Here is a 21,906-nt window from a genome sequence, read left to right as displayed (position 1 = left end):
TCTACCTGAGGATAGAAGAGGCAGGTGGAGATCTGAGGAAGTTCTCAGCAAAGTTGGGCTTTGGACTGAGTACCTTGTGAGCTGCTGATGAGAATCAGCGGTAAAATCCTTAAAAGGATTGTGTGCTTGTGTTCTGGAACTACAAGAAAGGGGACCTCTGGGAAGACTCTGAAACTGGGCTTGGGGTGCAGGGGAACCCCAAGAGATAGAGCAGATGGTGGCCATTCACAAAAGAAAAGAGACTTTGGAGCCCTGGCCCAGAACTGACAACATTCAGGGGCCTCCAGGCTTCTCCTACGCAGCAGCTCTACCTGCCTGTAGGTAGGAGGGGCCAGAGATGTGCAGAATAAATACATCCTGCACTCTGCCCCGTTCCTAGCCCAGCTGACCAACCTTTGTCCACTGGGCATACACCTACTAGTCTGCCATCTCACCTAGCCCCTCTATGTCTCCATTCTGCAGAAATTGGCAAAGTGAGGAAGAGTGGAGGAAGAGTGAAGATTTAGAGGAGGAAAGGATGGACTAGGATACAAAAGAATGAGATATGACACCTCCTGGATCTGCTGTTTTACCTAGTAGCTCTGCAGCCACTGGACGGGAGATCTGCAGAGCCTTATGATCTTGTCTCTCTCCGACTCACCAAATCAGAGGCAAATGGAAAAATACTGCCTCAGAACAAAAATGTGCACACAATCTGAATGGTGGAATCCTGGGACACACTTGCAAAGAGAAGAGGCAGCTCCAAGTCTATTTAGGCACAGCTCTTAAGTAACAAGAGGGCCAAAGGCAGGTGTCCACTAGGCTGGGCTCTGAACTGGGAAGTGGGTAAGGGGAAAGACAAGAGTCCCATGAAGGTTGGGAGACTGTGGGATTAGAGGCTCCCTTCACTCAGGAAGCAAGGAACTGGGGCAGAGGGGGATTTTAAGGACAACTTTGGAGTCAGAGGATAAGAGTTTGGAGTTGGGATTCTGCCCTTTCATGCTGAGTTTCTGCACATGGCCAAAAATCTCTTTAGCTTGGCTCACTGTATCAGGCAGTCATGCCAGCCCAGGGCTTGGGACACTGCCCAAATTAAGCTTTCTTCTAGGGCTAAGTCCAAAGCTAGAGGCATGGGTTAGTGGTTCCAGCTTGCCTTGGGGAGGTCAAAGTAATACCACAGGCATCGTACATCTTTATGGAGGTTCCGCCTAACTTCTAGAATTAGCTGGTAATGAATAAAATTGGTAGCAAATATTACAATGCATATATTATTATGAGATGATAGTAATGGTAATGGAAGATAAAGTCTGGAGTACCCACTTGCCAAGATCACACAATGGTAGTAGAGCTGGGGTAAGAACCCATGTATTGTGGGTTCCTAGCCTCTCCTCTGTCAATCAGTATTTATAGCCAAAAGTTGCACCAGGTTACCAGTTAATAGATAACAGAGTCAGTATCCAACCCCAGGTTGGTCTGACTCCACGACCAGAACTGCAAGTCACCATGCCCTATTGCTCTCACTCCCCAAGATGATCTGATTTCATGGGTCTGGAGTCCCAACAAGTGTCTCAGGAGGTCTCTGGGGCACATTTTGAGAAGCAGTGTCCTGCAGCAACGGGTCTCAGTTTGGTTGCACATTAGAACCAGGAGTTTCCAAAATGATTTAAGCCTTTCCATTCTTTTTTCAGTTGTTCCAGAGTAGGGGTGGGGGTAGGGGTGGCGGCAGGGTGCTGGTCAGCATTTGTTTTTGAAGTATGACAATGTGTTCATGTATTCATTAAATTAATCAACAAATAAAAACATACAAGCACCTACTCTGTGCTCTGCCCTGCCCTGGGGCTGGAGATACAAAGGTGGGTGGGACACTGTGTCCTGGGGTGCCTGTGACCTGACCCACTGGGCTGAGCATGCCCTTGGTAGAGGAGGGGAGGCTGCAGACTCCCTCTCTTGGGTGAGCTCTGGAAAGAGCCACTCCCCTTCTCAAATTATGCTGCCCTGCTGGCTTCTCACCTGAGAGCACACAGTTTGTTTCAGCTCTAAAACTCAGCTCACGAAACCTCAGATTGTCAAGGCTAAACGGGCCCTGATAAATGATCTGTGCCCAAAGCACTCAAACTAGCTAGCAGCTGACAGAAGTGCTCAGGAGGTTTTAAATCTAAAGATGCCAAGAGCCCACCCACAACATTCTCACTTATGGGTCTTGAGTGGGGTCTGAGGAATATGCATTTTTTTAAAAAGCACCAAACAGCTGTGGTTCTCAGCCTTGGCTGCACCTGAGGAGGTCTTGGGACGTTTTAAAAATGTTGATGCTCAGGCCTCCTCCCTGGAGAGGCTGATGAGGATTTTTAAACACTGCTGGTGATCCCATCATGCAGCAGGTGGAGACCCCCTACTGCAAGGTGTCTGGGTCTTCCAGCTGACCTTGTTAAAGATTTGAGGAGGCATACTCAGGGGCAGTCACTCCTTGCCACCATCAGGGCTTTGAAACAAGGACAGAAGAAAATCAGAGAAGGGAGGAGACAAAAATTAAAAAGCCACTAAGAAGGTTTAGAAAAAGAGAAGCAAGATAGAAGGCTGAATAAGAAGCTCCTATGAATTCACCTGTCAGCACTCTGAGGCATAATCTCTTTTTTTTTCAATGTTCTTTGCCTTATTCTAATAGTGATTAATTGATGTAAAATAAAGAAAGCATAGGAATATATGAAAGCAAAAAAGGAGGTCTATAATCTTATTTATCAGAGATGCATCACATATATATCATACAACAATAGTATATGTTATAACGAGATACTGCATCATAAATCTGATATATAAATTAATGTATAATATATACTATATAACCTTAACATGTATAATTAGTATCCCCACTTTTTTTTGAGATGGAATCTCACTCTGTTGCCCAGGCTGGAGTGCATTGGCATGATCTAGGCTCACTGCAACCTCCGCTTCCCCGGGTTCAAGTGAATCTCCTGCCTCAGCCTCTTGAGTAGCTGGGACTACTGGTGCGCACCACTGCGCCCAGCTAATTTTTGTGTTTTTAGAGACAGGGTTTTACCATGTTGGCCAGGCTGGTCTCGAACTCCTGACCTCGTCATCCACCTGCCTTGGCCTCCCACAGTGCTGGGATTACAGGCATGAGCCACAGTGCCTGGCCCTCTAGTACCCTTTTTATAAAGTGTATTTTTCTGTTTTGGCTTTTTTGTCAGTTTAAAAGCCTTTTGTTTTTCAGGCAATTAAACATCTGAGTGCTAAATCTTTATGCCAGGTGGGGAGGCATGTGAGTGGAGGTGAGCTGGTGTGCCCACCCCTCCCCCATGGGCCTTCACACATTCATTCACGCACACACACTCACACACAGGTCCAGAAGCTTCCATCCCACTCTGCCGCCCTAGGCATCATATTATGCATTCAAATACACACTTCACATCATACCTTCAGAGTTACTAATAGGATTTTATTATTTAAGTGTGAAATCGCTTTCCCCCCTCTTTCCCATTTCTTTGATTTCTAAGGAAAGACGGCACCAGGGAACCCAGGAGGGTGGTCCCATTGGGGTGAACCCTAGCTCCACAGCCCTGCTTGCAGACTCTTCCTCCCCACCCTGGCCGTCCCTCCTCTCCCGTGCCCTAAGGCCTCAGTCGCTCTTCTCCGTGGGTTGAGGCTGGTGCACTGGACAAAGGCTGTCCCTCCACAGGTGGTAGGTGAGGGCTGAAGTCACGGTGAGCCAGGCTAGGTAGGGCAGCAGTAGCAGGGCAGCCAGTTTGTTGATCGGATGCCAAATCAGTGCTGTGCTCACCACCAGCCCATACAGCAGCAGCAGGTGCAGCAGGGCCTGGGCACAGGGGCCGGGGGTCAGCTGGCCGCCCAAGAACCAGCACCTCCACCTTTCTGCAGTACCCAGCCCAGCCGCAAGCTAAGTCCCTGGGGCTCTGTGCACACCATGGAAGTGCAGAGAAGTCTGCCTATCCATTACCTGCCTGCACTCAATTGCTCTGCCAAATTATGTGCTTCTGGGCCCAGGTGGTTTCACCCTCTCCCCCATTACTTCTGCTACTGATCCCCGTGTGCCTTACCAGACCAGGGTTGTGGACTGTGAAAAAGAGAACCAGGACAGCCCAGCTGATGGTGAGCTGAACAGCATAGAGGCCAAGAGGCAGGGCCAGGGGCCACCCCAAGCCCCCTCCCAGGTCCTTCCACACCAGGTAGGAGGCATAGCTGTGGAGAGATGGTGGCAAAATCATTCAATGGGAGGTTCCACGGTGAATGGAGGAGACTCTCTGGCATAAGGACTCTTGGATACCCTTGTGGGCTGAAATGGGGGCGAATGGGTCTACGCATCATTTAAGGGCTAGCGAGGGAGTTGGTGGGAGGAGCTGGGCACAGCGAGGTTGGGGAGGGGCTGGGAGACTTAGAGAGGGTGGAAGAAGGGCTAATTGGAACCCCAGGCAGGCATAGAGGGTTTCTTACTTTCTGGAGGACCCACCATAAGAGGCAAGCCAAAGTGCCTGCCTTTGGAGGCCAATATATGGGAGTAATTCAGATACAGGGGACTTGTTCCCACCCCACTGGGTACCAGGGCCATGTGTGAGAAACAAGTACTTACCCCACGACAGAGTAGATGGCTGTCTGTACAAGCAATACGACTTTGTGGAGTGGGCACCAGGACAGCATCCTCGGGCCCTCACACCAACCAGCCATGTGATCACGAGTGAACAGCCAGACCAGGATGGGCCCCAGGTGGGGCAGGAGCACAAAGATGGCCCCTTGAAGCTGCATTCACCTTGAGGAGGCAAAATCTGGGGAGGCAGAGAACACGCTAGTGATGAGCCTTCCCCTGCGGCTCCTCGTCTGTCTCTGCCTCCTAACCTGACTCATTTCCTGGCCTGAGCCCCTCAGAGGAGGTCTAGTCATGGAGGTCCTTCCTCTCTCCCTGGTCCAGCTCCAGTCCTGTACCTCTGAGCTCTCTCCAACCCCAGGCCCCACATTGCCCATCTCCTGGCTTCCATGGACTTCTTTTCTCCACAGCATTCCTCTGGCACTTGGAGGACACTGCCCAGCACTGGTAACTGCTTCTGAGTGAAAGACCTTCCTCCAAGTGCTTCTGACTCCTGGAGATAAGGTCCCGGGTGACCAGCTTTTCTGCCTCCCACAGTGGGCAGCACTTAGCCAGGTGTGTAGCTGGCCCTCATTGAGAACTGTTCTACCTAAGCTGATCTACCAACCTGGAAAGATCACAATCTGAAGGCAGGAGCCAGAGATTCCTGGGGGCTATTTTCTAGTCACAAATACGGCAGCCCATCTGTCCCAGGCTTATCTCACCATATTAGACTGGCACACTCATGGGGCACACCCAGGCTTATCTCCTGCCCAAATTCAAACTTGGCCTGTTGACACTGTGGATTCCTTTTTCTGAACCTTTAGCTCTCTTCTACCCCTGGATCCAGGGGGGATGAGCTTCCTGCTCCATCTTTCCATTCCCAGAGTGTCAGGATGTAAGCACAAGTGTTCAGGTTTCTTGTGGCCTGACTTTTCAAGGAAACAACTGCCTGGTCTTTGATTAAAATGCTGCCATGCTGATTGGCATGTTGCTTTGCATGTCATTTGCATGTGGGACAATGTACAGACCTTCCTACAACCAAGGCCCCTTTTGACACAGAGTTTCATTCTTGTTGCCCAGGCTGGAGTGCAATGGTGCAATCTCGGTTCACTGCAACCTCCACCTCCCAAGTTCAAGTGATTCTCCTGTCTCAGCCTCCCTAGTAGCTGGGATTACAGGCGTGCATCACCATGCCTGGCTAATTTTGTATTTTTAGTAGAGGCGGGGTTTTGCCGTGTTGGTCAGGCTGGTCTTGAACTCCTGACCTCAGGTGATTTACCCACTTTGGCCTCCCAAAGTGCTGGGATTACAGGCGTGAGCCACTGTGCCCGGCCCTAATCCATCCTTTTCTGTCAAGGGTCGAGGACACTGGTCCTGGAGGATCTGGGACACAGCTGAGCAGTGTGCCCACCTGTGCATATTTCTACTTGTCTTTCTCTGCTCCTCACTGTCCATTTGCTCATCTTCTGCCTTCCTGTTTTTCTACATTTCTGTCCACTGGTGGAGGCCCCCTCCCTGGCCCTCCTTGCCCCCATCCTCTTTTCTCCTGACACCTGCCTCTCCCAGTACCTCCTCGTTCCCAGGCCTGTGCTCCCCTTACCTCTGGCAGCACACCTTCCTGGTGGGGGGCCTGACGACATATGATGTATGGAAGGCAGAGGAGGGTGGGGCTGGGAAGAAGGTGGGGCTGGGAGGAGGGTGGAGTGGTGCTCCCAGCTGGTCTGCTTTTCTCAGATGAGAAGGGTGGTGACACTGGCTGGGAAGTCCAAGTTGCTGTTTCATGGCCCCAAAGAGTTCCTCTCAGGAGGAGCCCCCTGGCCTACTAGACTCTCCTTGGTGCCTGGCCTCTGGAGGCTACCCCTTGATGGAATGTTTGAGGGTTTGTGCTGAGGGTTTGACACTGAGAGACCTGGCCCTACTGTGACAGCCCAGCCCCCAGTTATAATGCTATTGATGCCTGTGGTCTCTGCATCCCATGAAACAGCTCTGTGGCCATGGGAGTGAGTGGTATGAGCCTTCAGATTTCTCCAGGAGCCTCCTTATAATTGGGATTGTCCCCAAGAGCGGCAAGCACCAGCTTTGGAAGTGAGTTCATAATCCATGAACACAGCCCCCCGTTATAGCCTCCTGGTTGGCATGACCTTCCTGGCTTAGAACCCTAGCTCGACAGATCTTTCACAAACCCCTAGGACTTTATGACTCAGAGGAGAAGGCAGCTGACAAGTGGAGGTGGGTGGGGAGTCAGGGAGGAGTGACCTGGTGCCCTGGCAGAAAGTCCTGCCTCCCAGCCTCCCTAAAGAGGGGTAGGGAAGAGTGTCCCTATCTGTTGGCGAAGTCCAGCCTCCTGTGTGACTCAAACAGAGCTTTGTTAAAGACGAACATCCCTACCCTACTCCCTTCGTTCCCTCTCAAAGTTCTGAGCAACCCTTCCTGGCTTGTCTTTAAGCATGAGGTCTGCTTCCCAGGTTGCCTGCTCTCTACCCATTCCTTTGATACATGTCTGCACTTTGGGGTACTGGGCTCCTGTGGGAGGTTTATTCCACCCTCTCACCTCCACCAGGGAAGGAAGCAGAGGGGAGGGGATTGCAGTCAGAGACAAGAGGCTAGAGAATTATTAACTGAGACAAAAGCAGAGGAAGTTACTTATTTTCTACGGGAGATGATAACTAGTGGCCTAGGGGCGTTCACCACGCCTCCTCAACTGCAGGAGGCCAGACCCTGGTGATAACAGTTACCATCTATTGACCACCCATTCAGTGGTGGGCATTTTACATTTATTAGCTCAATAACGACAATTATTATCTCACACGAGGTAGATATTCTTATCTGCATTTGACAGACAAGGGAATTGAGGCTCAGAGAAATTAAGTAGCTTGCCCAATATTACATAGCCAACCTGTCGCTCACCTGGGCTCAGTGTCGGTCACTTGGATCCAAAATGCATCCTCTTCCCTCTCAACTTCTTCACTCATTCATTCAAGACATCTTTATTGAACACCTTCTATCTATCAGGCTGTACCAGGAGCTGAGGAGACAGCAGAAAACATGGGAAAAGTTCCTCTCCACAAGGAGTTTTCATTCTGTGGTGCCATCGCTCCTAGTCAGAGTTTCTCAGAACTCAGAATGGCAAATGGCCCCAAAGTTCAGCCATCTCCCAAGCGGTAGTGTTTCTGCCAACTTTGGGTGGGGGAAGTAGAAAGCACCTGGTGTAAGGAACAGATATGGATACATCTCAGGTACACCAGCAACTGGTGAGTCATTTACCCTCTCAGTGCCTCCATTGTCTTCTCTGTGCAGGGAGCGGGTGGAACTAGATGCTCTCTAAGCTCCCTGGACCGGTTGCATTGGCATCAGCTGGGAGCTTCTTTGAGCTGCAGAATCTCAGGCCCCACACTAGACCGACAGATTCAGAGCCTTCATTTTAACAAGATCTCCCAGGTGACTGCGGGGCACATTATAGTTTCAGAAACTCAGATGAAAGTTCCCTCCTCCTCCTATCTGCCATTTTAATTTAATAATAGCCTCTGGCTGGGGACAGCCACTCAGCAGCAGAGGGCACTGTAGGGAGGGGTTTCAAGGTGCAGCCCCTACACCCAGGTTGTCTCCCTCCCTCCCTCCTTCCTTGCAGACCTAGACTGGCAAGGTCACTGACTTCTGGGATCCTCAGCTACTCCCTTACCTGGGCTGGACTTTGCCAATAGAGAGGGACATTCTCCTTCACCCCTCTTTAGGGCAGCTGGGAGGCAGGACTCTGCCAGGAAATGCCAGGCCACTCCTGCCTGGATTCCCCGCCCACCTCCACTTGTCTGCTGGCCTGTCGACTGGGTCTGGCTGATCCGTTTCTCAGAGAAGGAATTGGACCAGCCAGCAGCCTCTAAGACCACCTAGACGGTAAGGTGAGCACCCCCTTGGGGCAGCTGGAGAGGGGATGGGCATTGCGATGGGGTTACCTGGAGGTCCAGGGAGGAGCCAGGCCAGCTCAGCCTACCTGCTGGAGTGTAGGGACCCTCTGCTGGAGGAGGGGAGGAAAATGGGACTTGGCCAATGGGTATGAGGACCACTGGGATGATCTGTGTCCTACGGAAATGTCTACTATACTAACAAATGCTGTTCATGACTTGTGTTTGGACCATCTATCCCAGTACTTGTTATGTTCTGCAGTAACTGGACATCTATCAGGCATTGGGGAGGCACAGAGAGAACCAGTGAAGTGGAGGAAGGGTTGAGAGTTTTCTTAAAGGGTATGAGCAGAACTTTGCAGCAGGAGTTTGGATCTTTGTGCTGGAGGATGCAACTGCCTAGGGACAGGTGATGGCAGCATTCTAAAGAACTCTTGTTTCGGGGACCCGCTATCCAGGGTGATCTGGGGTCTGGGGCAAGACAAACTGGAGGAGTGGGTAATGAGGAGTCCAGCATGGGGTTGGGAAGCTCCAAGTCACACTTGAATGGCTGCAGTGCTATAGATGCCATTCAACCAGACTCGGGACCTTTCCCCATTCTGGGGCCACAGGGAGGATGGAGTGAGGGCCAGGGCAGCCTGGAAGAGCTGTCAGCCTGGGAGACCTGGGGCTGGCCCAGGAGGAGTTATCCTGCTTCAGGCCAGGTAAAGGAGGGAGCCCCCATGAGAGGCCCAGTGGGGCTTTGGGAGTGGTGCGTGCCAACTTCTCCAGGGTCAGAGGTTGAGCCAGGGGACTCTGCTGCACCACCCAGTGAGGTGCACCTCACTGGGGATCTGGACTCTGGTCTTTAGTGGCCCCAGGCAGGTTACTGCTGTGTAACCGAGGTGGGGCCCCTCCTTTCATTCCTTTAGCTATTCCATCCCCTGCCACTGGTGCCTTGGTGGGTGGGGATGTGGGTGATGGGGTAGGTATTACCACAGAACTGAGGATGTACCTTTAGGTCCTTCTATTTGTTTTTACTTCACTTTTGCTTCTTTCTCTTCCAACTTTATTTCTTCTAGAGAAGGAAAGGAAGATACTTGGGGAAAAAGAAGGGGTGGAGAGAGAAAGGGGGTGTCTCTGGAAGGGTGTTCATCTTCGCTCCTCTTTCCTGCCTGTCTTCAGTTGTTTAGTAATTCCCTATCCATCCTCACTGTGGGGAGAAAGCTCGGATTCCTTATCTGTGAAATGGGGATAAAAATAACACCTCGCTCCTAAGGCTCCTGTGAGGATGAGATGAGACAAGCCGTGGAGAGAGCTTTAACACAGTGGCATTGAGTAAAGCTCTGCCAATGTTAGCTATTGTTATTACAGTTGGAGTTATAATTATTACTAATGTGAAAGAACCAAAAGGAATGATGGGACATCAAGGGTAGCTTGCTGCTCCAACCCCCTTCTCATCAGCTTTGGGGCACTGCCAATTTACCTGGTTCACCTGTGTGCCCTCTAAGAGGCCTGGTTGAAAAAGGCTAGTGCGTTGTCTGTCGGGTTGGCTCTTTAGGCAAAGAGAACAATGCCAATCCCCCGCTTCTTATTCATGCTTTCAGTGAGGACATGGAGGAAACAGGTACTGCCCCAGTCTTCAATCCTGAGGATACGGTGGAGGTTCTGCCCCAGTCTAAGAGGCACTAGGAAGGGGCTTTAGTTTTCATGGTCCTGGGGATGGAAGGAAGAAGGTGGGCCAAGCCTCAGTTCCAGGTGGGTAGTGTGAGTGAAGGGCATAGGGAGGACTGGACACTGGAAGCTCTTCCATTGCAGTCTCTAGTGAGTTATCCAGAGGGGCCTCCCAGGGCTCTGAAGGAGGACGTTGTGCCTCACAGAACTCAGCTACCAAGCCAATGAATTCCATTTCTGCAGAAGCTTCTTGAGAGCGGAATAAGACGTCATCTTTGGCAGGATTGAACTTCCCACAGTGTCCGATACACAGCCAGTGCTTAGAAAATGTTCATTTGAGTGGGAAAATCACACATGACAGCACATAATCAAGAATGACTCAGCATGGTGGGATGGCTGTGGAGAGAGATTTTGTGAGCTGGAGGCTGTCAAAGGCTGGTGTGCCAGCGGGAGGCGCTATTGAATGGGAGGGTCCACATAGGGAGAAGAAACAAGTGGGGAGAGCAAGTGAGTGGAGAAACAGAAAACAGCATAAGCAAAAGCCAGAGGCTAGAATTAAGCAGGTGTGGGAAGCCTGGGCAGGCTGCAGGGCAGGGGTGTTGGAAATTGTAGGGGCTGGAAGAGGGGAAGTAGGAGGAGGCGGAGGTGGGTTCTGGAGGGCCTCAGGAAGAGCTTCTGGGAAGTCTCAGCCTGTGGCCTGGCTGGGTAGCCAGGTGAGCAGGAGGTGAGTGTTTGCTTTTGCCCTGCCTCATTCCAGCTTCACTGTAGGCTCGCATCTTTGTTTTTCATCTTCTTCTTTTTTTTTTTTGCTTCCAGTTTTAGCTTTTGTTACTCCTCTATGTCACCTGTCCCTGTGAGCTACCTTCAGGCCTTTCTGGCGGAAGCAGGGGCATAAAGAAACACATACATTTGGACAGTGCTTTCTCATCTACAAATACTTTTCACATGACCTTATGCCATCCTCACCATTACCCAAAGAGGCACTTTTCCCCCACTTTTAATAGCTTCAGAAAAGAATTACAAAGGTAATACAAACTACATGCTTGATGTGAAAAATTCAAAGTACAGAGAAAAGGATTTTTAAAAATACAAAGTTTTTGTTCACACCTTCCACCTTCTCAATTTGTCATGACTCATGGGAATAGTTTGGGGGTGTGTCCTTCCAGACCTGCACAGTCTAAGACCAGACTCATTAGTACACGTGGCTACTGGGCACTTGAAATACAGCCAGTCCCAAGTCAGCTGTTCTATTCGTATAAGTTACACATGGATTTCAAAGACTGGGTATGAAAGAAGAAAGTAAAAATATCTCATAATTTTATATTGATTGCCTGTTGAAATAACATTTTGAATATATTGGGTTAAATAAAATGTATTAATTTCTCCTGTTTCTTCTTTTTAATGTGGCCATCAGGAAATTTAAAATTACATGTGTAGTTCACATTATATTTTTATTGTACACCACTGCTCCAGACCTTTCTCTATACCTTTACATTTACATATATAACCCATAAATACGTATTTATATGCAGTTTTGTTTTTCACATTAATGAGCTCAGAACATTTTATCTCTCTGTGACTTGCTTTTTCCACTTATAGATTTTTTTGTATCAGCATTTGTAGATCAAGGTAGATATTTGGACAGATGAGGAAACTGAGGTACATTAAGCAATATTGAGGCAGGAGGAGGAAATTGATTCCAGGCCAGATGGAAAACTGGCTGAAACAGGGAAGAGGCACCAAAAGCACCTCTCCATAAGACATGCCCACCAGTGCCATGACAGTTTACCACTGCCATGGCAATGCCTGGAAGTTACTGCCCCTTTCCATGGCAGTGACCCAAAGCTACCATCCCTTTTTCTAGAAATTTCTGAATAACCCGCCCCTTATCGCATGTAGTTAAAAGTGGACATAAATATGATGGCAGAAATGCCCCCAAGCTGCTACCCTGGGCACACTACCTAGGGTTAGCCCTGCTCTGCAGGGAGCATACCTCTGCTGCTGCTATACGCTGCCACTTCAGGGAAAGTTGCTGTCTAACACCACTGACTCACCCTTGAATTCTTTCCTAGGTGAAGCCACAAACCCTCCTAGGCCAAGCCCCAGTTTTGGGGCTGTCCTGCCTTACATCAATGTGATAAAACTTACCCAGCCATAGTGACCAAGGTGGCATTTGAACTCATGTTCTCTAACTGTAAACCCAAGCTCACTCTGCTTCAGAGCAGTTCACAGAGAGCCAGGGTAGGTTCTCGAGTAAGAGAGACAGGTTAAAAGAATTGGTGTGACTAAAGTGTGCAGGGTGCGCTGGGATGAAGACAACTTGCAACTATGTGGAAGTCAAGCCTTGACCTCCACAACTTAAAAGGGCTTACCCTGACACTGACCCCTTCTTCCCTACCAGGCCTTTGGCTTTGGCTGGCACAGGGGTGAAGGAGAGCCAGCAGCATTGAGTGACCGGGCGAATGTGCTTCCAGGAGAATTCATTCCAACCCTCCCAGTTCCTACTGCTGGTGGGGGTCCCGGTGGCAAGTGTCCTCCTTCTGGCCCAGTGCCTCCGATGGCACTGCCCTAGAAGGCTACTGGGGGCCTGCTGGATGCCGAATGGTCAAGAGGAACCAGTGTCCCAGCCTACCCCTCCACCAGAAAATGAGGTCTCAAGGCAGCACCTGCCAGCCACACTGCCAGAGATGGCTGCCTTCTATCAGGAGCTGCACACACCCACTCAAGGCCAGACCATGGTCCGCCAGTTGATGCACAAGCTGTTGGTGTTTTCAGCTCGAGAGGTGGATCACCGCGGCGGTTGCCTGATGCTCCAGGATGCAGGCATCTCCTTGCTCATCCCACCAGGTAACAGCTCCCGGCTCTCTTCTCCACATACAGTTGCTCAGACTGTACATCAGGTCACCACATCTGAGGGAGCAATGTTCATAGACACTTTTTACTTCTGATAATTGTTGTATTGTGAGTATAGTTTTATTGACTTCAGGGATGGACATATTACATATCTTTTAGGACAACTTCCTGGCAGGTGGAAGTAAAGTGCCTTGTTCTAATGAATCAGTATGCTGTGACAATTCTCCAGTAAAGGGAGGCAAGAGCACCATTTGCAAATTCATACTAGGCACACTATGGGCTAGCAAAAGCCTGGGTGGAAAGGGGAGTGTCTTGCTTAGGGTTACACTACAAGTCAGCTCCACAGTCATCTTACTCTTGTTCATACCACCGCCCTGTGTGCCCTGCTGGGGACGTCTCTCCTGGGCTTCTGCCCCACCTCCTTTCTCTCTGGCCTGGCCTCTTTCAGGGGCAGGGGTGTGCCTGCCTACCAGGCCCATCTCATCTCTCCCTGTCCTCCCCAGGTGCTGTGACTGTGGGCCGCCAGGAGCGGGTGTCTTTGATCCTGGTGTGGGACCTTTCGGACGCCCCATCACTGTCCCGAGCCCAGGGGCTGGTAAGCCCTGTGGTGGCATGTGGCCCCCATGGGGCCTCCTTCCTGAAGCCTTGCACTCTCACGTTTAAACACTGTGCCCAGCAGCCCAGCCATGCTCGTACCTACAGCAGCAACACTGCCCTGCTCGATGCCAAGGTATGGAGGCCCCTGGGGCAGCCGGGGGCCCACGCCTCCCGGGATGAGTGTCGCATCCACCTCTCCCACTTCAGGTAGGCACATGCCATTGGCCTGTCTTCCCACACCCATCTCTCTGGGGACTGTCTTCCTGCCCACTTTCTCTGTCTGCCTTATCTCCAGCTCTCTGTATAGAAGATGGTCTGCAAATCCTTTATACCCTGGTGACCCTTTCTGGCCCCTCTGTCCTAATGTCTGTAGCAGTTTTTCTCACACTAATCATGTCCAGGACTGCAAATCCCACCGCTGTATCTGTCTGTCTGGAAGTGTCTGACTCAGCCCCATCTCTCCACCTAGAAGGGACCTGTCCTTCTCCACCTCTCTCTATGTCTCAAATTATCTCTCTCTACTGTGTGCCTCTTTCAGGACTGTCCCCAAACTTAGTGCCAGTTCTCTAAGACTCCATTCCATCTTTGTCCTTCATCTCTTTGTCTTTCTAGAGTCTTAGGTCCTCTGCCTCCCAGCCTCCTTCCTAGCCATTGACAGGAGTAGAGCCATGTGCAGGTGCCCTCCCAAGCATGGTCACCCTGAGCCCACTTCCCCTCTTTCCCCTGCCAGTTCTCCTCCCCATTCAGTCACCAGTCACCATGATGTACTCACTTTTCATCCCCCCCCACCAGTTCCTCCCTAAGTGCTCCCCTCGAGTGCTCTCCGAACCTCCCTGAAGGCCCCACAGAGGCCCCTCAGGTGGCAGGAGGCTGGTGGCAGTGTGCTGGTGTCTTAGCCTTCCCTGCACATGAGTGCCTGCCAATGGCTCCCTCTGCAGCCTCTACACCTGTGTGATGGAGGCACCTGTGGGACGCGAAGCTCGCAAATGGCTGCAGCTGGCCGTATTCTGCTCACCGCTGGCGCCAGGACAGTCCCACCTGCAGCTGCGTATCTACTTCCTCAACAACACGCCCTGTGCCCTGCAGTGGGCACTGACCAACGAGCAGCCCCATGGTGGGCGCCTGCGTGGGCCCTGCCAGCTCTTCGACTTCAGTGGGGCCAGGGGTGACCAGTGCCTGAAGCTCAAGTACATCTCAGAGGGTGAGGGAGGCAGTAGCCTGTGCGAAAGGATGATCAGGAGCCCCACAGGAATGAAGGGTTCTGGGGCTCCCCTGGACATCTGGAGATCTGGGGACCCCAAGTCTCTTTATTTTTTTTCCCTGAGTCGGAGTTTTGCTCTGTTGCCCAGGCTGGAGTGCAGTGACATGATCTTGGCTCACAGCAACCTCCGCCTCCTGGGTTCAAGTTATTCTCCTGCCCCAGTCTCCTGAGTAGCTGCAATTACAGGCGCACACCACCACAGCTGGCTAACTTTTTTGTATTTTTAGTAGAGATGGGGTTTCATCATGTTGACCAGGCTGTCTCGAACTCCTGACCTCAAGTAATCTGCCCGTCTCGGCCTCCCAAAGTGTTGGGATTACAGGTGTGAGCCACCGCACCAGGCCCCAAGTCTCTTTGTGACCTCTGGGCCAGCAGTAGCCTCATGGAGCCCCCAGGACTTTGACCACTCTGCTGTCTACTGAGCCCTTGCCACTCACTCCTAGGACAGGGTGATGCCAGGTGGGAGGCGGGAGGAGAGGGGTTATACCCCACAGAAGCAGGAAGGGATGGAAGGCTTTTACAGTGCAAGGGCCCTCTTGGGGTCCCTGCCCAGGCTCTGGGGATTCCCATCCCCTTGAGACCCTCCTGCCTTTGTTCTGTCCTCATGCCTCCCCACAGCCCCCTTCAATACTTGTGGAAGGCCCCACTCTCTGAGGCCCTCTCCTCTCTGCCTACTCGCCAGGTTGGGAGAATGTGGATGATAGCAGTTGCCAGCTGGTTCCCCATCTCCACATCTGGCATGGAAAGTGCCCATTCCGCTCCTTCTGCTTCCGGAGAAAAGCAGGTAGTTCGGGAACCCTGTGTGTACCTCCTCCCCTCTCTTTTCCCCTCCCGTCTCCTCTTCTCCCCTCCCAGTAACCCTGGAGCTCTGCAGACCCTGAGGCAGCCATGCACACAGACCTTCCCTGAAAGGCCAGGAGCCACACAGATCTTTGCAGAGAGAAAAATGCAGTGTTGGACCCCAGCTTCTTCAGATTTTCCAAGTCTTACTATAGAGTCCCTTACCCTCTCCTCCTCTTACCCCAGGCCATTTCCTCACTCACTGGCCATGCTCTCATCTTCTCTTTATAGCCAATGAGAATGAGGACTGTTCAGCACTAACCAATGAGATCATTGTCACCATGCACACCTTCCAGGATGTGAGTTGGAGCTGAGGGGCAGAGGAAGGGCAGCGCCTGGGGGGACTCCTAGGCAAAGTGGGCACAGGGTATGGTGCCCAGTAATTATGGTCTTAATCACATAGGTAAATATGGCATTTTCCATAGAGACCCTATACCAGCTCTTTGAGGGGCTCAGATCATCTGGGCTCCAAGTTACCCTCATCCCTGACTCTCCTTGTCTGTCAGTGGATGAATCCAGCGGGAGGCTAAAAGAACCAAACCCTAGTTTAACCCCTTCTCCCAACTCAGAGAACTGGGGCATCAAGTTGATATGGTTTCTTTCTAGGTTGATTGTCTACATTTGAGAGACGATGTTTTGTATTTTCAGTGTGGGAAGTGGCCAGGAAGAGGGTCTTGAGTAGGCGGGATGGGAGTTAGGTATCTCTCCTCTCCTGCTGCACCAAGGGAAGATGTGAAGAAATCAGAGTTGAGAGTCTTTGGGGAACCATAGTGGCACCTTATTGGAGGGCAGGCAGATACCCTGTTGTCACTTGGAGAAGAGGCAGGGAAGGTTGGAATGGAGGAAGGGAAACATATGGCTGAGATCAGTGTCTCTATGGTTGGATGACCTCCCACTGCACCATGGCCCCTCCCAGGATTTCCCCTGGTGGCTCAGGATGCATCCTGTTTGGTCTTCATGTCCCAGTTCCCAAAGAGCTCAGTGGGCAAACATAAGGCTGAAGGTGGGGTTCTGAAGTCAGGGAGACAGCGGGTAGAGGGTGCTGGGTGGAGTGGGGTTATATCTCCTGGTAAGGTGGCTCTAAGTGACAGACTGAAGGAGAGACATGAGGAATGGAGGCAGGACTCCAGCTTCTTACTCAAGGGGATGCCTTGTGACCCCTAAGTATGTTCCCTGCCCTGTGTTGACTCAGGGCTTGGAGACCAAGTATATGGAAATCCTCAGATTCCAGGCATCAGAGGAGGAATCCTGGGCAGCGCCGCCCCCTGTCTCCCAGCCGCCCCCATGCAATAGGTGAGATGGGGGTTGCTTGGGCTGTTGCCTGGGGGATGTTGGGTTCCTACCCTGGCACCCACAGGGTGACTACAGCATTTACGGTGTATATGGGAGAACCAGAGTGGGTCTGTTTGTCCCTTTCTTCCAAGAACACCTTTTCCCCTGCCTCAGACTGCCCCCAGAGCTCTTTGAGCAGCTGCAGATGTTGTTGGAGCCAAACAGCATCACAGGCAATGACTGGCGCAGACTAGCCTCTCACCTGGGGCTTTGCGGCATGAAGATCCGGTAGGAAGAGGGGTGATGTCTGTGGATGGTAGAGGAGGGTGGGCTGGGGTGGGGGTCCTCAGGACACTCTGGAGACTGGATCACAGGCAAGGGAGTGACTTAAAAGTCAGAGAATGGCTACTCTCCATCCTATTTCCCATAAAAGGGCAGCTCTATTAATCACTGTATCATCAGTACCTAGAATGATGCCTGGTGCATAGTAGGTGCTCAATTAACATTTAACAGTGAATCCATTAACATGGAAGTTATTTGGTACATGTTGAGTGCTTGCCATGCTATGCCCTGAGGAGGAGAAAGACAGATTATAGGATAATATGTGTAAAGTATGTAGCGGGGTGCCTGACACTTGTTAATTCAATAAATGTTAGCAATAATGGTGACAGTGCAGTCATGATCCCTGTCAAGGAACTCAGAAAGCAGTAGAATACCGAGCTAAGCTCCAGAAACTACACTATGAGTGCAGTGGTCAGGGAAGACTTTATCCAGGTGATGGGGCTACAGTTGGACCCTGAAAACTGGGTGGATTTTTATTTATTATTATTATTATTATTTGAGATGGAGTCTTGCTCTGTTGCCCAGGCTGGAGTGCAATGGCACAATCTTGGCTCACTGCAACCTCCGCCTCCCGGGTTCAAGTAATTCTCCTGCCTCAGCCTCCCAAGTAGCTGGGATTACAGGCATGCGCCACCACGTCCAGCTAATTTTTGTATTTTTAGTAGAAACGGGGTTTCATCAGGTTGGCCAGGCTGGTCTCCAACTACAGGGTGGATTTTTAAATCATTCATTTAAGCATTTATCAAGTACCTATTATGCCCTGGAAACTGTACTAAGCACTGTGATACAAGAGGAATGAGGCATGGTCCCAGCGCCTAGGAGCGCACACACTAGTAAGGGGTTCAGAGAGCTTGAAAAATAAAGGCAAGTGTTCCTTGTGCCTTCCTGTAAGAATCCAGTATTGTATAACACATCGAAGAGAGACAGAAAACAGCCGAAGCAAAAATAATAATGAACTGTGGGCGTTATGATCAGAAGTCTGAACTGGGGGGTGCAGAATGGTCTCTTCCACCTGGGAGGGGTGAACTAGAAAAGGCTTCAGGGAGGAAGTGATGGAGGAGATCAGCTATTCTGTTTTGGGGAGCAGCAGAGGTGGCTGTGGGTGTAGTGTTTGCAAGACGAGAAAGGGAGAGGCCTGAGCTAAGGAGGTTCAGGATGGGAGAAAGGAGAGAAAGCATAAAGACAGGGCAAGGCCAGGTGCTGGATGAGCCGGAAAGGCTCATGGAGCATGGACTGGTTAGGAAGTGAGAGACTCTGGAAGGTTTTTGTGGACGGGAGGATCGTGATAAAAAGCCATGGTTTATGGCAACTGTTTCCTTAGTAGTGAGCAGGATGTTGTGGCCTAGGAGAGAGGCAGGAAGGAGGGAGTTAGGAGGCTAGGGGGAGGCTAGGGCTGTATTTGGAGTAGGGGAGGTAGAGAAGGCAATTACAGAACATCAGAGCTGGAGCAAACTTAGAGGTCCTCTTATCTAAGCCCTCAGTTTAATGAGAGGCAACTGAAGCCTAGAGAAGAGTAGGGCTCAGAGAGTTAGCCTCCAGGCGAGGACAATCTCAAGTTTCAAGGGCCTGGGGCTTCCCACCCCCTGTCCCCTGAAAGGCAAGCAAGAGCAGGACGAGGACAAAAGCTACAGAGTGGGGGAGGGATGGACCTCGTGCTGCGCAGCCGAGGGAGCCTGCAGCAGGGAAGGAGCCCCTCCCTGCTCCTTCCCCCTTCTCCTCCTCCCCTGCCTCGGGCCAGGTTCCTGTCCTGCCAGCGCAGCCCCGCAGCGGCCATCCTGGAGTTGTTTGAGGAGCAGAACGGCAGCCTGCAGGAGCTGCACTACCTCATGACCGTCATGGAGCGGCTAGACTGCGCCTCCGCCATCCAGAACTACCTGAGCGGGACCCACGGCGGCAGCCCAGGCTCCGAGCGCGGGGGCGCCCGGTATAACCAGGGCCTGGAGCTGGACGAGAAGCTCTGAGCGCCCAGCGGGCAGGGCTGGAGGAGGTGTGGCGGCGAGAGGGGTTGTTCCCCCACGCCTATGAGGAACACAGCAGCTGTTCCTGGCTGTGCCCACCACCCTTCCCAGAACCCTCGGACGGTGCCCGGGGCTGCCCGCGAAGCCGGAGCGTCCTCGCCAGCCTCCCAGCAGCAGGCGCGCCCTTCGGGCCGCGATCTGTCCCGCGTGCGGGTCCCCTCCTGGCCGGCAGAGGGCGCAGGAGCCCAGGAGATGGCCTCAGCGTGGCCCGGCTGCCGAAAATGACCAGGGGACGGCCACGGTCCCCGCGTGCACTTTAGGGCCAGTCAGGCCCCGAGTATTCACTGAGCGCTCAGGCAGACCGGACATTGGGCTGGTGTCATGAAGAATACTGGAATATAGGAGGCAGGGACTGGAGCCCTGACAAGCACACAGTTCTTTTGCAGGAGTCAAGATGTTCTCATAGCAGCCAGGGGCAAACTCGAAAACAGCCCTGACCTGTGGTTGGGGGATGTGTGTGTGGCTTTAGGAGTTCAGAGGGGAAGAGCTGAGTGCGGGCTGGAGCAGCGAGAATGCTTCACGGAGGATATTGGGGAGAGAGGATTTGACTTGCTGAGTGGTTTGTAGATCTTTAGGTGCGGGTGGGGGAAGAGGGTGGCTGGACTTAGGTAGGAGCCGAGAGTGGCCATGGGAGCCCAGCCCCATGGGTGTGAGGCCTGGGTAGGACTTGGCTTCCCGGCTAGGCACGCCTGGCTGTCTGCCTCTGCCTCTGCCTCTACTAACTTCCTTTGTCTCTGTATCCTCCTGCTCAGGTCTTGTCTTCCCCTCTCTCTGCCATTTTCTCTATCAGAAAACATTAAAGCTGAGTAGAAACTTCAAGATGATCATTCTGGCCCAATCCTTTTATCTCTCTATCTCCAACGGTGTGCGTTTTGAGTCTCTCTGACTTGGTTTTTCTGTCCCTATCTCCCGCAGTTGTTCAGTCTCTGCACCTGTGTTTCTGTTTCTCTCTCTCTCTTAGATCTTTTTGTTTCTGCCTAGTCTCTGTGCCCTGTCTTTGTTTCTTTCTCTGTCTGAAACCCTCCCTCTTTTCCCTTCAGGCATATGTCTCTAAACCAATGTTGTGTGTCAAAGACTGTTGAAAGAGACAGGGCCACTCTAGGAATGGATGGGTGGGGATATTTTCCTTCCCCATGGATTAAGATCCAGTTTAGGGTCAGGAAATAAAGGATAGGGATGAAAGAGCACCCTATTCAGTCAGCAGATACTTATTCAGCACCTACTATGTGTTAGATACTGTATACAAAAGACGTGAATGGGCTGGGTCCTGAACAGAGAATAAAGGGTTTGACTCCATTCTGGAAATGCTTTTGTTTGCAAACAGGTGTTGTTAATTTGTTCAAAGGCAGGCAAACAATCTCTCTGGCAATACAATTTTCTTCTGTATTTAGTTAAAAAATATTAAAGCTTTTTTTCTATGATGAATGATAAAATATGAAAATCGCCTTTCTTTGTTACTAACTGTAGTTTGCTCAGATTGGCAAATTTGGATGTAAGTATCAATGATTTTATTTGGTAAAATTGTACCTATGGGGATGGGTTGGAGGGAAGCATTTTGTAGACTGTGCTTCCAGTATGAAAATTATCTGGGTCCCGCATGGTAAGTCAGGGAGGTTCCCTTCTTTTCTGTTAGATGCAAGCCTTCAGAAGCAGGCCCTTCCATCCCTTCCCTGTTCCCCTAGTGCCACCCGTCCTCTCCTACCCTTCTCATCTGTCCTCCTTACCCCACCAGGGACTGCCAGTCATGCCAGATTAGTGCCCCGGGCTTTTCCCCCTTCACTTAGCTCAGGATTGAACTGTGCAGTAGCCTGGCACTGTTTAGCCAAAGACATCATTGTGTTTCTTCCAACCCTGGAAAAAATCATTTTAAGAGTTTCACGTCTTCTGGAGTTGCAAATAGAAGCCACAGAGATTCCTGTGATGGGAATAGAATGCTTTCTGGCCCCAACTCCAATTTCTCAAAATGGGTTTCCAGTGCTGGCAAAGGGAGGCTTGGAAATCCTGGGGTAGTTGCAGGCTGAGTGATTCCTACAAGGCAGACCCTTCCTTTCTCACATCAAACGCAGTTGGCATGTTATGTATTGGCACCTAATGCTGAGAGATGGTGTGCCCCACTGGGTATCAGGAGACTTAACATTTAGCCCTGACTCATACTAACTAGAACAGCTCTTCTTTTGGGCTTTAAACTCTTCCTTGGAATGAAGCTACCATGTTAGAGGCTGTCCCAGGGCCTTTGGTTTCACAGACTTATGCAGAGGTGGCACACTGGTCACCCAAGGAACGTTCACTTGGGGATTTTTTTTTTTTTCTTTTTGAGTTGCCTTCAAATAGAACAATTGATCACTGCTTGTGGCCTTACTTCCAGCCCTCTCACTGATAAAGAGTTGCCTAAATCACCTGCCTAAAAACACCGCATTTGTGACTTCTGCTCTTTCACATGCTGCAGAGGCCCACATCTACACTTCCTCCTGCTGGATTTGGAGTCTGGGGAAAGGGGTTGGGGAAATGAAAGGGTAAGGTTGGGCCTAGGTCTGTGGGGTTGGAGCCTCTAGCGCTCAAAGCAAATATGTGTCCTTGGCATCCCCTTTGACCACT

The 21,906-nt window shown here is 51.2% G+C and overlaps 2 protein-coding genes across 3 annotated transcripts; one reads left to right on the top strand and one right to left on the bottom strand.

The window, feature by feature from the left end:
• Window positions 1–3,412: 3,412 nt before the first annotated feature.
• TSPO2 (translocator protein 2) lies at window positions 3,413–5,549 on the bottom strand. Of its 2 annotated transcripts, none has more exons than XM_025383932.1 (4): window positions 4,963–5,549; window positions 4,583–4,775; window positions 4,053–4,194; window positions 3,413–3,811 (listed from the first exon to the last, which is right to left on the bottom strand). In XM_025383932.1, the coding sequence occupies exons 2-4, from the start codon at window positions 4,753–4,755 to the stop codon at window positions 3,614–3,616; spliced, it is 513 nt and encodes a 170-aa protein (XP_025239717.1). In that variant the 5' UTR covers window positions 4,756–4,775; window positions 4,963–5,549; the 3' UTR covers window positions 3,413–3,613. The 2 variants fall into 2 exon arrangements, with proteins under 2 accessions (XP_025239717.1, XP_025239718.1); XM_025383933.1 differs by having other exon boundaries at window positions 4,933–5,023.
• A 2,865-nt stretch (window positions 5,550–8,414) lies between these two features.
• On the top strand, window positions 8,415–20,738 carry UNC5CL (unc-5 family C-terminal like). The gene is made up of 9 exons (XM_025383604.1): window positions 8,415–8,467; window positions 12,530–12,975; window positions 13,485–13,785; window positions 14,517–14,779; window positions 15,522–15,623; window positions 15,911–15,978; window positions 16,872–16,972; window positions 17,126–17,239; window positions 19,032–20,738. Exons 2-9 carry the CDS (start codon window positions 12,591–12,593, stop codon window positions 19,252–19,254), a joined length of 1,557 nt encoding a protein of 518 aa, XP_025239389.1. The 5' UTR covers window positions 8,415–8,467; window positions 12,530–12,590; the 3' UTR covers window positions 19,255–20,738.
• Window positions 20,739–21,906: the final 1,168 nt, after the last annotated feature.

The sequence above is a fragment of the Theropithecus gelada genome, chromosome 4, assembly GCF_003255815.1.
Source record: "Theropithecus gelada isolate Dixy chromosome 4, Tgel_1.0, whole genome shotgun sequence".
NCBI lineage: Eukaryota > Metazoa > Chordata > Mammalia > Primates > Cercopithecidae > Theropithecus > Theropithecus gelada.
This window is presented reverse-complemented; position numbering and strand designations above follow the sequence as displayed.

Coding starts and splice junctions, on each gene's coding strand:
- TSPO2 (XM_025383932.1), bottom strand. CDS start 4,755: ATGCAGCTTCAAGGGGCCATCTTTGTGCTCCTGCCCCACCTGGGGCCC. Junction 4,195..4,582: donor GCCATCTACTCTGTCGTGGG/GTAAGTACTTGT, acceptor ATCTCTCCACAG/CTATGCCTCCTACCTGGTGT. Junction 3,812..4,052: donor CAGTCCACAACCCTGGTCTG/GTAAGGCACACG, acceptor CCCTGTGCCCAG/GCCCTGCTGCACCTGCTGCT.
- UNC5CL (XM_025383604.1), top strand. CDS start 12,591: ATGTGCTTCCAGGAGAATTCATTCCAACCCTCCCAGTTCCTACTGCTG. Junction 13,786..14,516: donor ATCCACCTCTCCCACTTCAG/GTAGGCACATGC, acceptor CTCCCTCTGCAG/CCTCTACACCTGTGTGATGG. Junction 15,624..15,910: donor CTGCTTCCGGAGAAAAGCAG/GTAGTTCGGGAA, acceptor TTCTCTTTATAG/CCAATGAGAATGAGGACTGT.